We start from the raw sequence: 14221 nt of genomic DNA, 5'->3' as shown, positions 1-14221 counted from the left end.
AGCGGATGCTAGGGACATAACCTTAGTTGTGCACCCTAGCGTCATCAAGTGTTCTGGCCTTGTGATCAACCACACAGGCCAAACTTGAAGGAACGCTGAGGCTAAAGGTAAATCTGACGGCTACTGGCCTGTATGGCAGCACTATACCATATTCATAATAAGGTCTAAGGGGGAAAATGATGCAATATCATCTCCAGCGACTTGCCAACCATTAGCATCCACATCTGGTTCCCTTGAGCTATTATCTTTGCATGTTATATATTGTAGCTAATATGGGAATCCTGCTACCCGACACGAAATTGGTGCTGCGCTCATGGCAACAACACAACAAACCAGCCTTCCTCATCATTTTATAGCCGCAGAGCTCATTTCACAAGCTCAGCCATTAATAAAAGATTATGTTTCACTAATAAACAAACTGTAGCCATTAAAAAAAAATATTAACTTCCACTCAGGGTTTAATAAGTCAAGATGTCAGTTTTGCAAAAAATATACAAAGTAGGTATGGTGTTCAAATACAGGTCTGTTCTTCTTTTCTGATCTCTGACCAGTACAGGCTCCACTCAGTCCAGTCTGATTCAGATCACAAATATTAGTTTATAGTGCCAAGCAAGGTTGAAATGTTTCTTTGAACTACAGTAAAATAGATTAGGCCAAAGTCATAATGGTGCCAATATCTTCAAAAGGTCCAATCAGTAATTTATTGGGATGTTAAAATGCGACGTTACTGACATAAACAGTAGTTTTTTTAAAAGTATACTAGATGATGTAAACATAACCATTACGGCAACATAATTATGAATATGATATCGAGCCTTACTTGGTTGATTAAACTGGATATTCAATAAGAAAGTGATAGAAAGGTCAAATTCCCCTCGTAACTTTGTCTAGCCTGACATGAACGTAGATACTGCAGTGAATAATGATGAGTCAGCATTCTATGGTGAATTTAAGTAGAGGACTATCTAGATCACCACACATAGCTTTAGTGGGCTGGTTTTAAAAGTACCCTTGATTCACCTGCTGTGTACTCGAAAGATCCTGAAAGAAACTCACCAACCCCTTTGGAGTAAAAGAAGCTTAAAATATTTATCCACAGTCTTTTATGGACAGTGATATGAGGAGGGCAGATATTGGACCTAGTGAAAAGACTCTTTTAGCTCTGTTATAAAAAGTCATGTTACGTCCCAGTAACCACGACTCCACTTCAGGTTTCTTGTGATCCTTGACTCTAAATTGTAAAGCCAAGGCCGCGATATGAGCTTTGACATCTGAACACCGTCAACTCTAGTGTATTACATTTGAGACGATAATGGGGGGATAGTCATTATGGGATACATGACAAGTTGATGGTTTACATGTCCCAATTATCCTAAAAAGACGACCACAGGCAGATAGTATGTGATGGTATTTTAGAGAAGCTCAGCTCCCTTCTAGACAGTGGCCATTTCATAATGAATCAGGCTAACTGGGATGACTGGGATGCAACAAGTGGCAGGTGGGAGTCAGGGTTGAATTCATGAAGTTGGATTGTAATTGATCCTCCACTGAAAATCTGCCACACATTATAAACTTATATTTGATCAGTTGTGACTATTGTTATTTACAATCTTAGATAAATATATGATATGTCTTCAAGAGAAATAAGAAGTCAAATGTATTCAAGTTGCAGTTATAAAACTAAACTAATATACAGTGTGTTCCAAAATGTGGTTATGTAATGAACTTCCCCTGCCATCTGAAATAATAGAGGTGAGTTTGCACAACTGAATCACCGGAGCATGACAAAAGCTTCCTCCCTGTGACATCACTTCCTCCTGCCATGACCCTGAATGTGCCGGGAACACGTGCACCAAAATAGTCCTCTACACCAGGTCGGGTAGCACAGAGGTGTGTTGACGTGCCAAACCTGGGGATTTTTTGACATATGCGAAACGACAATCGGCTGCACACTTAACGTATGGTGATGCAAGTGGGCATCGCCACACATAGTAACTGTCAATGAGTCACAAAGTAGCATAGATTACTGAAAGCGTGCCCGGGGCCTTGAGAGAGGGCTTATGTAAGAGGTCTCATACATGAATCACAAACCACTTTCCAATGCAACTTACAATGCAGCTGTCTTTTAATCACTCTTCATAGAGCCAAGACTTTTAACAAAAAGAAGGAACATCATCTCTCTGTCACCCTGGAATGACAATGACAAGTTCTTAAACCATGTAAATAACCGTCACGCAGGAGAGCTCTCACTCAGCCCTGTTGTTGTTATTTAAGAAGCAGCCACATGTCACTGGCATTGATCTGCTTCCGTTGATTAAGCTTCAGTCACTCATGCACAACTTGTGACATCCATAACCTGCCCATTCATCTCAATGCTGCTGGGTGTAATCCAATTGGGGCCAAGGTGCAGTGTTTACTCGAGCATGCGGGTGAATGCTACACGGGCGCATACAATTAGAAATGCACAGGTCCTGACAAAGGGGGGCTGGGCAGGGTCGGGGGGGCCCAGTGGCTGCCATCACCAAGACGCTGATTGAGCGCCGGCTGATTTATCTGCCTCCATTTTTCACTCTCCGGCGACACAGGAGGACGGTGAAGCGAGGAGCCTAACCATCCGCTTCCCCCCCACCCTGACTGTTCTTATCTGAGTACACGGGAATAATGTCCTGACAGGGGCGGCCGAGCAGCCTCCATCAACAACCCCCCTTCAAAATCTGCGTCTCAAAGCTGAAGTGGATCTCCATTCCCCTTCTCCTTCCCCTTCTCTCTCTCTCTCTGTGGAAACAAGGCTCTGCCATATGTGTTATCCTTGTCCTTATTGTGCCTTTACACTTGTATTCTCTGTGTGGTTGTCTGCCATTTTGAAAAACAGCTTTTTTTCCTTCTTTATTATTCCAAATGCGTGTGGAATCAAACGTGTGTCCTCATTCACAGGCTACCTCTCTTGACTACTGTGGACACACACATCTATGCGACCGGGTGCGTTTTAAATAATGAGGCTTTGGCACTTAGAATAGACCTGATCCTTGAAGACAGCTTAGCAGAGGCTGTGTGTAGCCTTAGCTTCAGCCACTGAGCTATTTCCAACACCGGACAGATTGTCACCGACACACTGGACAAACCTTATAGGAAATATACACCTGCAAATCAGCGGGAAATCCCCCTGATGGCCACGGAGGAATGTTTGTGGCCGTGCAGCTGTTTGTCGCTTCGGTTTTTCTCTAATGGGAAAAAACATGATGATGCACCCGATGCTTGTGTCGCTGTGGCGGCGCAATAAAACACAATATCACACCTCCATGTTAGATCCACACCTGTAATCTAGGCCCCTATTTTCACCACATTGCTTTTTCGGCTAAAGGCAAATCTCAGCTGCGGTCGTGCGAATAGCGGGGTTTGTGTTACCGTTACACGGAAGAGAAGAGGCGCAGGGGAGGGGGAAGCACACATAAGACAAACACGCAGACCGAACACACGATGGAGGAATTTTTCAAGAGGAAATATCACGCGTCAGTCTCTTACCTTGTGGGGAGATTAACGGCAATAAACACCCAGAGAAGCAGCTTCAGGGGCAGGGAAGGCTTCGCCATTGCTGCCGAGCATTTGGAGGCTAAACTGGGTGAAGCCATCATCACCATCTTCCTTTCCTCTCTCTCTCTCTCTCTCTCTCTCTCGCTCTCTCGCTCGCCCTCTCGCGCTCTCTCTCTCTCTCTCCCTCTCTCCCTCTCTCCCTCTCTCCCTCTCTCTCTTGCGTTTCGTGCAGATGTCCGTCTATTCACTGTGTTTCCTCTCAACGATACATTACGCGCGTATGCAGCGGCGGGTCTGCAGATCTAGACCCGAGGCGGACGCGCGGTTGGGGATGAAATCAGCCCAAAACACAAGCGATGCGAGTCGAGCGCTTGAATTGGGATCGCTCGGCGTTTTTAATTTTTTTTTTTTACCGTGCCTGTTTCTGAATCCAGAGCCGAGCAGGGCCCGGAAAAACCTGCTACAGACGACGGAGCCTCCTCCTCGTAATGAGCCGGCTCTAATTTCAGGCAGCGTAGGAAAGCAGCGGAGCCTCGGTCTGAATGCAGATTAACTCCGGGGTCAGAGTGGAGCTGATGCACGTTGCCGCAGCACCGATCAACACATGCGTGGTCTCACCGGGCGGAAGCTCCACACAACTGGAGGAAAAAGCTGTAGTTTGCTGCTTAATTCAAAATGTTTTGATTTGTTTTTTTATTTATAAACACCAGCACAGGGATATTCTTTAAATATGATCATTTAAAATAATGTACAACATAATATTGAAAGTGATCTTCAGTCGCCCACTGGTGTGAGAGTAGTTACCACTGAATAACACAATTACATATACAAGGGTTAATGATGGAAGTTATGTCAAGGTTAAATCATGTTTCCTGCACACTGGTTTTCCTACATACACAAGTAAAACAATCAAATCAAAATGTATTTAAATCAATTTTGCAACCACAATAGGATATTTTCCAGCATAAGCACTGGCCTTGTCAGACCAAAGCTATCGTTATGTCTGAGGCCCTGGTTAATGTTAGAGGTAAGATCTGAATTGTGGTTATAGGTAAGGTTATGGTTAAACGGATAGCTCACCAGAAAAATTACAATTCACTCATTATCTACTCACCACTGTGTCAATGGAGGGGTGGGTGAAGTGTTTGAGTCCACAAAACACTTTAGGAGTTTCATAAATTTACTCCATACTGCTCCTGTGGTGTCTCAACCAATTGTCCGTTAGCCCCAAAATTCAAATTCACTTCATACTCGAACTAGGCTTCATTTAAAAAAAAAGTTTAAGACCAATAGTCTGTTATCAGAAGTAGCAAGTAATCGGAAGTAGTGACGCACCTGCATGCCCTTGGGCTCAAACTCTTCACCCACCACTCCATTAGCATAGTGGTGAATAGATAATGGGTACATTTCATTTTTTTGGTGAGCTATCCCTTTAAGGGATAAGGATTTGGGCTATCCACAATGAATAGAAGTCAATGCTAAGTCTCTATAACAATAGTGGCACAAACCTGTATGTGTGTATACACTTGCACATATATCTCCGTGAGGACTAGTTTGACCCTAGATCCTACAGAATGAAGACATTCCGGAAAAGTTAAGCCTTTTTGGCGGTAACTCACTTTCTGACCCACTTCTAAAATGCTACTTTAGGTTTAAGAATTGCTTTAATGGTAAGCGTTAGAATTGGGTATAGATTTAGGTTAGAGTTGGGCCTAGGGAATGCATTATAGAGGGTCAAGTACAAGGTCAAGGTAGTGTGTGTGTGTGTGTGTGTGTGTGTGTGTGTGTGTGTGTGTGTGTGTGTGTGTGTGTGTGTGTGTGTGTGTGTGTGTGTGTGTGTGTGTGTGTGTGTGTGTGTGTGTGTGTGTGTGTGTGTGCCTTGATGCCCCATAGATGTATTTGGAAACCTGGAAATGAGCAGCAAGCATGGCTTCCTTCACTTCACGCTCTCAGCACCCTGGACAGCTCCTTTACTTTCCTCTGCCTCACGGAGCAGAGTCCAGCACCCTGGACAGCTCCTTTACTTTCCTCTGCCTCACGGAGCAGAGTCCAGCACCCTGGACAGCTGCCGTCAGTGTGACGCTTGAACCAGAGGAGATCTGTCTCTGTCTCAGTGGATTCAACAGTAAATAAATCATTCTTTATAAAAATTCATTCTACAATGATTGGTAGACTGATGTTCAGGAGGAATTCAACTCATTCCAAATAATATGTTTATTTTAAGGTAACTTAACGATCCTTGCATAATTCATGTACTTTATGAGGCATTTTATTAAAAAAACAATCAAGCGAGAGTATCCTGAGTTTGCCATTGTCCTTTGCAATTTCTAATGCTTATGATTTGGCGGGTGTAACTTCTTTCCAAGGATTCCTTGAGGGGAAATTTAGAAAAAATATGTGTTCATAATCTAAAATACATAACGGTGGCCCGTCACATGCTGTCTCATAAATTAGTTTGATGCTGCTGTTACATTTCACAATATCTCTCCCCCCCTCTTCCTTTCGCTCTCTATGAAGACACAGACATTGTTACTGGGATGGCAAGTCTCAAACTTATTTTATTAGAGCAAGTCATGCAGATATATTAATTAATTAATAAAACACAGAAGTAAGAGTAAAGTCAGTACTTGTCTGGTCTCTAGTGGACTCTGCGTGTGACTTTTGACCCAAGAACTCTGTCACATCAGCCAAGTTTCCTTCTCTCGGTATGTGCTAAAGATAGATTTCAACTCAGTAGAACTTCTCTCCCAAAATATTATAATTTTCAAAGGGAAATTTAGTTGGTACCATATCAACACAGTGGTTAACAATATTGCTTAAACAAGGTAAGATAACACAACAAAACACAGCAAAACGCATCACAACACAACACAAGATAACATAACACAACATTCAGCAAGAACGACCTGTGCTGCGTCTCCTTCTGACACTTTGGGTAAACCCGTCTCTTGCTGAAAGGTGGTGTCCCACTGGTTCTCCCTCATTGATGATAGTTTAGCTTAGCGATCATTCTCTTTTCTTCTAACGACTCCACTTGGTCTCAGGTATCCGGGGGCCGAGCTGGCCTTTCTCTTCTCTCTGTCCAGTCTCCCCCTCAGCAGTTGAAATGCTGCTGCCCCAACAGGACACTTCAAAGAAGATGGCTGATGCCATCACAGAGTCATGAAAGGTCTACGGGGACATCTCTCAAAAAGAACTTAGTCACCCCAGCAAACAAAGTCTGCTCTTGCCCTCTTCCAGTCCGGTATATTGTTCAGGTGGAACGCAGAGATCCTTCGATATAACTTTTTCAGGTGACAGGAAGGTGAGTTGAAAGAGAATTCAGCAGTGGGGAGCTCCTGAGCCATTTAGTCATATTAATAACACAAGTATTCTTCCTCTATATTTTATACATTTATATTCATACCTTAAAAAAAAGTGAATTGATCTTAACTGAAACCCTTTAAAGCTGAATGAAAGCGAGCCCCAGTGAGAGTGGCAGGTGCAGTTGAAAAAAGCAGGTGCTTGCAGAGTTGCTGTCTTGTCACGGTGCATTAGCCCAAATTCCCCTCTGAACATTTATACCACAGGTATACAGGCAGGGAACACGCTGCAGTAACACTTTTACACTCCCTCAAGGCTACAACCACACTGAACTGTGACAGTATTTTTTTTTCCCATATATCTGTGGCCCTATAAACTTATCCCCTGGAGCGACAACCATCTTGAGTCTGGTCTCAGTGTTTGAACATTAATGATTAAAATCTGACTGTGGAAATCAGAGTTGATTGGTCCCACATACGTGTGACATGCATGGAAGATGAGGTCTGTCTGGTTTAAAAACACCATCATGTGTTTAGTGTTGGCAAGTGAGACTCCGTGTAGGTTAATCATCTTAAGGAAATTAACAGCTGCTTCATCACCGGAGCAACTGATGAAGCAGAGTCGACCAACAACCTCCTGAATAAAGTCTGGTTGTTTTACTCTCTGCTATGATTTCCCTCGACGCACCTACCTGACTGTAATTTAGATCATGGAGTGATGTTCTATTATTGACATTTTCTATAAATAAATGTCTATTGCAAAATACTGTTGGGATGTTTAGTTAACAAGACCCGAACTTCCAAAAACAGGCCTGGAAGGTAATACAAAAAATAATATTTTATTACAAAGAAAGGATTATTGTCCTCTTTTTTTTGTTTGACAGATACACAGAAATCAAAAATGTTGACTCATTCATCCATAAAGGCAATACTCTGGGAAATAACAGGGCTGAACTGAACCAAGCTAAACATAACAATAAACAAAATATACAATTTGTTCAGCAAATCACAACACACATTATCTGAAGACGTCACAGTATTATAGACAAAGCCAGCTGGTGAGAAACATGAGACCATGGCAGAAAATCACAACAGTGGATAAAGGAGGACAGGAAGTAAAGAACGGAAAAGACACACAAGCCAAATAATTTCAAAGTAAAAGAGGAAATAACGAATTCAGTGTCAAACAACTGAAATGCAAGTTTCACAAAGTGACTTTAAAGGAACAGATCCTAACAAACACAATATTAAATATAATATACTCTGTTGGAAAATGGAAATGTACGCTTTGCTCATATACGTCTTAAACTGGTCATAGAGCGAGCACACACGCACACACACACACACACACACACACACACACACACACACACACACACACACACACACACACACACACACACACACACACACACACACACACACACACACACACACACACACATGCAACCACAACCCATACCACTCGGTCCCCAGGGCCGGGTATATTTCTCTCTGCCCTGCAGCCCTGTCACCACAACTGTCAGAGTCTGGCCTCGCAGGTCACGACCCAACATGAGCACATCTGAGAAACTGGTTAGCAGGGGGAGGTATTGATTCAGCCGAAGGACGAGGTAATTTAGACAAATGTTAATACACCTAATGGCCCACAGTTAATTAAGCAAGGAGGATGCAGTTATTTTCTTACGGAGAGACGTTTATAGTTGTTTGTTTATTAGACATCTGAGTTAAAAGGGTGAAGGAAGGAGTTTTATGTTGTTGTTTGCCATCAAAACATATGACAAGGTGTTTACTTTTAATCTGTGTAGCCTTTATTGACCATTGATTCTTGTGATGCGACACAGCATTTAATTCTCGCCCTTTCTATCTCACACACACACACACACACACACACACACAAACACACACGCGTGCACTCACACACACTAACAGAGAGAGAGAGAGATAATTAGATGTCAGGTTAGATCCACTTGGTTCAATAGTCACAGCAGAAATTGGAGCCAAACTAGCTCAATCCCCATGTCATGGACGCACCTGGACTCCCGTGCACTGACCCGACTGCAGAAACCTATTCTACTGTGTGTTTAGAACATGCAGGTTGTAGTCACCGCTACTGACATGAAGGCCCAATTCTTACAGGCTCCCGGGTTTACACGGGAAACAGTTGTTGTACATATGTGCTACACAGACTTGATTAAAATATTTATGGTGGGACAAACCAAGTACCTGGCTGTATGGTGAAATGTATAAGAAGCATCCAGTATGTTACAATGTAGCATAATACAAATCCAGGCAGACGGTTACGACACATTTATTAATTCAACAGACTTGGTGCATCGTGGACTTTGACCCGTTTCAGATTGGTGACATGTCAGAATATCTTTTCTTCATCTTTCATGGCAGCCATTCTCCCTGCAGACAGAGCATGTGGCTTGTTTGAGTCGGGTTGTGGTGATATGTTGTGTCATCTTTAGATAAGAACTGGGGGAGGTATAGTCCCCTATAATGGCATCGCTGAACACACAGATGCCCAGCTCCACTATCTCTCCAGATTTGCAGCCCACACATATGCTGTCACAGCCTCACTCGGTTAGCATCAAGCTGTGGGAGCCGAACGATCCACTGTAAGCACGATTGAATATTAGAAACGGTCTGGCGTTCAGACCACATGTGATGTAACATCAGAGGCAAAACTCCAAAAGAAAAACATACACGAGAGAAACTCAAACTTGTGCCTAATAAGATGGAGCTGTGAGTTTGCTGCAGCAATGAAAGCAAAGAAAATTAAAGTGCAATGAATCTTTAAAAGACGGAGCCTGAATATAAGACCCCGAGGTTTGTTTAATAATGTGAAGGAAATATTCAGACACCGCCTCTCTATGCGCTTTAAGACACGAACAGGAGAAAGCACTCCCTCTGTGGTCTGGCATTATTAAAAGTTTGAGACCTCATCTGAAATGCCACCAGGCTGGATTCCTCCTCCAGCTTTTTCTTTTTTAGATTTAAGTGTCCTCTTATTTAGCACATTTTTCTTTAGTGTCTCCTTATTACAAGCCATTAAGAAATTGTGCCTTTATCTGACACCACGTCCTGCTGTGTCACTTGGTTCGCGCTGTTGATTTAATGAGGCCCCTATTAAAAGTAACATCTCCGCGTCTTTTACCTTCGTGCTGATAATGGTTTCTGTCATATTTTATACATCATGTTAAACAAACACAGTCTAACGAGCAACTTAGTGGACATTGTCACCTTTGTGCGGCCTCGGATACAAACTGCTTTCTATCATTACTGTGGAGAATCTGTGGTCCAGCGATCTTTGTTGACAGCCATACCTGTGATGCTGTCGTCTAGGAAAGACTTTCTTCTTTACAGACCGCCAACAATATGAAATTGTCTTGAGACTATTACATTACAGCTTGCGAGCAGCTGAATAACACCATGTTCTCACCACAGAGGATAATACCGATGAAGTAGGTTTGATATGAAATGCCAGCAGCCCCCTCACTGGGAAGATGCAGCTGCAGAGGGTGTGAACTGTTTGAGATTTATGGGCTTTCAGATCTCTCATCCTGAAGTGGGCACAAACCACGGAATCAATCACCTCTCAGGCGTGATGGCGCGCCTCTGTGGGCTTCTCCCCTCACGCTGTTTGCATTTAACCCAGCAAGCTGTGCGGATTGTGTTTGGGTCACACCTACTGGTCTTCAAGGGAACGTGAGTAAGATGTGATGAACGATGAAGGAACGATCAGGCCCGAGAGTTATGTTAGACAGGATGTGCCCCTGACTCAACATATGAACCACGTAGACCCTTTACATGAAGGAGTGAAGAATATGTTGTTCACGTACATGAACTGCTACCTCCAACAAGAAGTTTATGTTTTCAGTTTGTCTGTCATTGAGCAAAACTACTATTTCATGCATGTTTCTGGATTAAGGGGAGACAGGGTTTCAGCTCCCTAAGCACCCATCTCAATCTTTATAATAGTGTGGATTTTTGTCATGTATATGAAACAGAGAAGGCTTGTGATACAATAAACATTTCATATGAATACAGAAGTTAAATTGTTATAATTAAAAGGTTTAATTAAATAAACAAATATAGCATTTAAATGTTTTGAAAGTGACACAAATAATAAATGCTAAAATGCTGAAGATAAATTCAGTCTGGATCTAAAACCATGGATTTTTTAAATGTCAAATTATTGCACACACACTATGGATACGTTAGTCAACACAGCATTTAATCACAGGGTTCTTGTGGAGCCACACTACAGCACAATAAATGAAATCAAAGACAGTACCACACCATTGCTTCTTTTCCAGTGTCAGCCGCTGACCTCAACCTCGACCTCGTATTTGGTCACCGAAATTCAGCCGAGTGAAGAAATTAAACTGTTCTCGTTTTTATTTTTTATCTTTTGAACTCAATCGACTGAGTTGAAAGAAAGTTCAGAGAGGCAACTTGTCTGGCTCTATCTAAATTGTCCTGATCCAATAAACCATCCATTGTATACGGATGGAACAAACCATCAGGATTATTTAGAAAATGTGTTTAGCGGTATAAGCCTGTAACAGTCAAGCTTAGTCATCTGCTTTCCACGAGGCTTGCGTATGCTCCTGAACTGTGGCTCGTGAGTTCTCTCTGCCAGCATCTAACCTCTCCGCTGTGATTAGGGGGGGAAATGTAGCCGGCTGATTTCATAGCCTCTTTATGTGGTATTTGGTCTGCTTGACGTTAAGCAGGTATAATCTCCACTCCCAAAGGTAGATCACAGGGAGTTTCTGCTTTCAGCTCTGGTATTATTTCGGAGGCTCTTGTGTTCTCTTCGGGGTCACGGCTTTGTCAAAAACAAACCACAATTGAGCCCGAAGTCGCTGATGCAGATACTGCAGATTACATATGAGGGGAAGTCTGCCAAAACGGATGAGTGGTGCAAGTCGACGGCAGACATGCTGCCAAGGAAATTAAAATAGAGGGATACTGGAATATGTGAAGTGTTTTTTAAAAGTGTATCCGTGTTGAACCCTGAGGAATTTTGTCTTCTTTATTTTAAAGCTTCTTTGTGAGACAAAAAAACAAAGTGTGCAATACAGAAAGGCCTCCACACAAAAACACACGGAGCAGATGCCAAAAAAAGTATTTATCTGCTTTGCGATGAGCCGCTATGACACATTCCTCTTTCAAAAGTAATTCTGACTGTCATTACAAAAAAACAAATTCATTTCTGGCTGTGGCATTCATCACCCCTCCGATGGTTCCCCCAAAAAAAGTTTTTCTCCATCAGCAGTCCACAGTTAGTGTTGATTGTATTTTCAGCTTCAAGGTGGCCTCTGTGTTTCCACAAGATGACGAAGATGTGCCAGAACCCCACTCTCTCATCTGAAGGACACTAATGCTCTGCCACCTCCTATTCATCACAGGCTTGAGTTTTTTTAAAACTACTTCAAAACTTTGTCTGAGGACCTGTATTATCTTGCCGTTCCCTTTCTTCTTGAGAGACGGGTACAAAGATGCATGTTTACTTTGATCATAGATAATGGAAGAATGGCCTAATGCAGTCTGATGCGTGTGTTGGAAGGAGGAGAGGCCGCTCACACCCATCACTAAATGGACTGTCCCTAAAGAGCACTTTTGTGGACCATTATGTCGAGCTCTAAACTCTTGCCTCTGTGTTTTATCCCGGGCACTGCACCAGAGGAGGAGCCATCTAGTCCATTTACCCTGGCCCCACTAGCATACAGCCAGCTTCCCTTTAGATGCACGGCGTGGCACCTAAGTCGTTATGGAAGCAGCAGGGGAATTGATTCTGAGGGCAATACTTTTGATGTCTCATTTTGATCATATTTTAAAGGATTTCCTAATGGTGGCCAAAGGCTGTGACTCATACGGCTACAGCAGGAAGAGCAGAACACCACTCTGTCTTCAGTTATTCTTTAGCAATATGGTGTCTTCACAGAGTTTGCCGATTTGAGTAGATTATTACAGTGTGTATAGATAACGTGGACAATATGACGACCTTTTTATCAAGAAAAGATCTCAACCAGTACATTTTAATCTCTATTAGCTACAAAATGGCTGTGTAACATTTACTACTAATGCTGAGAGTTGCAGAGAAAGGGCCAAGGAGACATTGTTCTCGCTGGTTATAACAATTCATCACTTTGACTTTATGATGACTCTCAAAAGGACAAGAGATAAAAAATTACTCCAGTTCAGGACAACAGCTTTATTTTTATGAACGTGAGGCGTACATCACCTAATCAATGCAGCACATCCTGAAACACCTCAGTGGTTTTACAGTTGTATAAATTCATTGCGTAGGAGAAGGCTTTATTGGAAGCTCATTATTCATTTGTGTGCCTTCATCAGGATGTTATGCTTTGCTTTATTTCCTGCTGTATATATATAGTGTCGTGATGACAAATGTCCATATTAAAGGCAGCGGAAGTTTACTCGACTTTTAAACTTGTGTAAAAGTCCTTCCTGTGAGACAAAAGAACATTAAAAGTCTCCAGGTTGTCCTACTTTCACAATGAACTGACGTCAGCTCGTCGCAGCTTTATTCATATTGCCGACCTCCCCGAACAAATTCTTTTTTAAAGAGACAAGTTGATCCATCTTTTGTCTTTTTGTATCCCAAAAAGCAGCTTTCACAAGACCGAACTCTGCCACAGACAACGTTACATAAGTTTTGTCTGGAGTGAGCTGATACCTAAGAGCCTGAAACCTCATTCAAAAGGAGCTGCGAGCAGTGGACAAAGTGAAATTGTCTGGAGGAAAAAATAAATAAATAAACAGAAGGACATTGCGACAAATCTCCATGTTTTACTCTCTGGTCTTTGATAAAAACAGACATAACAACTTGTCATATTTGCATTTGGGACTACTGCGAAATTTGATACCAGGGAGCAATTTCTTTCTTTTTAAGACATTCATGGCGAAGATGAGAATTTGTTTGAACAAGTTGTTTTGACTAAAACCTTGTAGCCTTGCTTGCTGCAGATGGAAACAATTGCCGGTTTCTGTCAAAAGCTCAAATGAGGGGCTGAATAACAGTTTCAGATAAAAAATAACTTTTTTGAGCTGTGGATTATGAAAAGCTCTTCCCAGACTTGAAGTATAGAGCTGAAATTTAGCATAATAGGTCTCATTCAGCATCTTCAACCTAAGGCCGTGGTTCTAATTCCCATTGTGAATGCCATGGTTGCTCATAATGGTAGCTGATACTTGGCCTTGTTGTGCTCATGGATGTGGAGGCTTCCCTGACTAAGAGGATAAACAAACCAGGGTCAACATATCCATAAAGTTGAACCCCTCAGAAACAAATTCAGAGTTAGCGAAGTTGTTTTTTTAGTTTCCTAAACAATTAACATAAGGAGGTAAAA

The 14221-nt window shown here is 42.3% G+C and overlaps 1 protein-coding gene across 2 annotated transcripts in view; it reads right to left on the bottom strand.

Annotated features, from left to right (window-relative positions):
- Nucleotides 1-3638, bottom strand: part of gabrg2 (gamma-aminobutyric acid type A receptor subunit gamma2) — a 42548-nt gene extending 38910 nt beyond the window's left edge. For both annotated transcript variants that reach the window (XM_061085857.1, XM_061085858.1), the window contains exon 1: nucleotides 3523-3638. In XM_061085857.1, the coding sequence (XP_060941840.1) occupies nucleotides 3523-3638 (116 nt within the window). The remainder of the gene's footprint in view (nucleotides 1-3522) is intronic.
- Between the last annotated feature and the right edge of the window lie 10583 nt (nucleotides 3639-14221).

The sequence above is a fragment of the Limanda limanda genome, chromosome 14 (genome assembly GCF_963576545.1).
Source record: "Limanda limanda chromosome 14, fLimLim1.1, whole genome shotgun sequence".
In the NCBI taxonomy this organism is placed as follows: Eukaryota; Metazoa; Chordata; class Actinopteri; order Pleuronectiformes; family Pleuronectidae; genus Limanda; species Limanda limanda.
The sequence above is the reverse complement of the archived record's forward strand: the minus strand, read 5'-3'. Positions and strand labels throughout refer to the sequence as shown.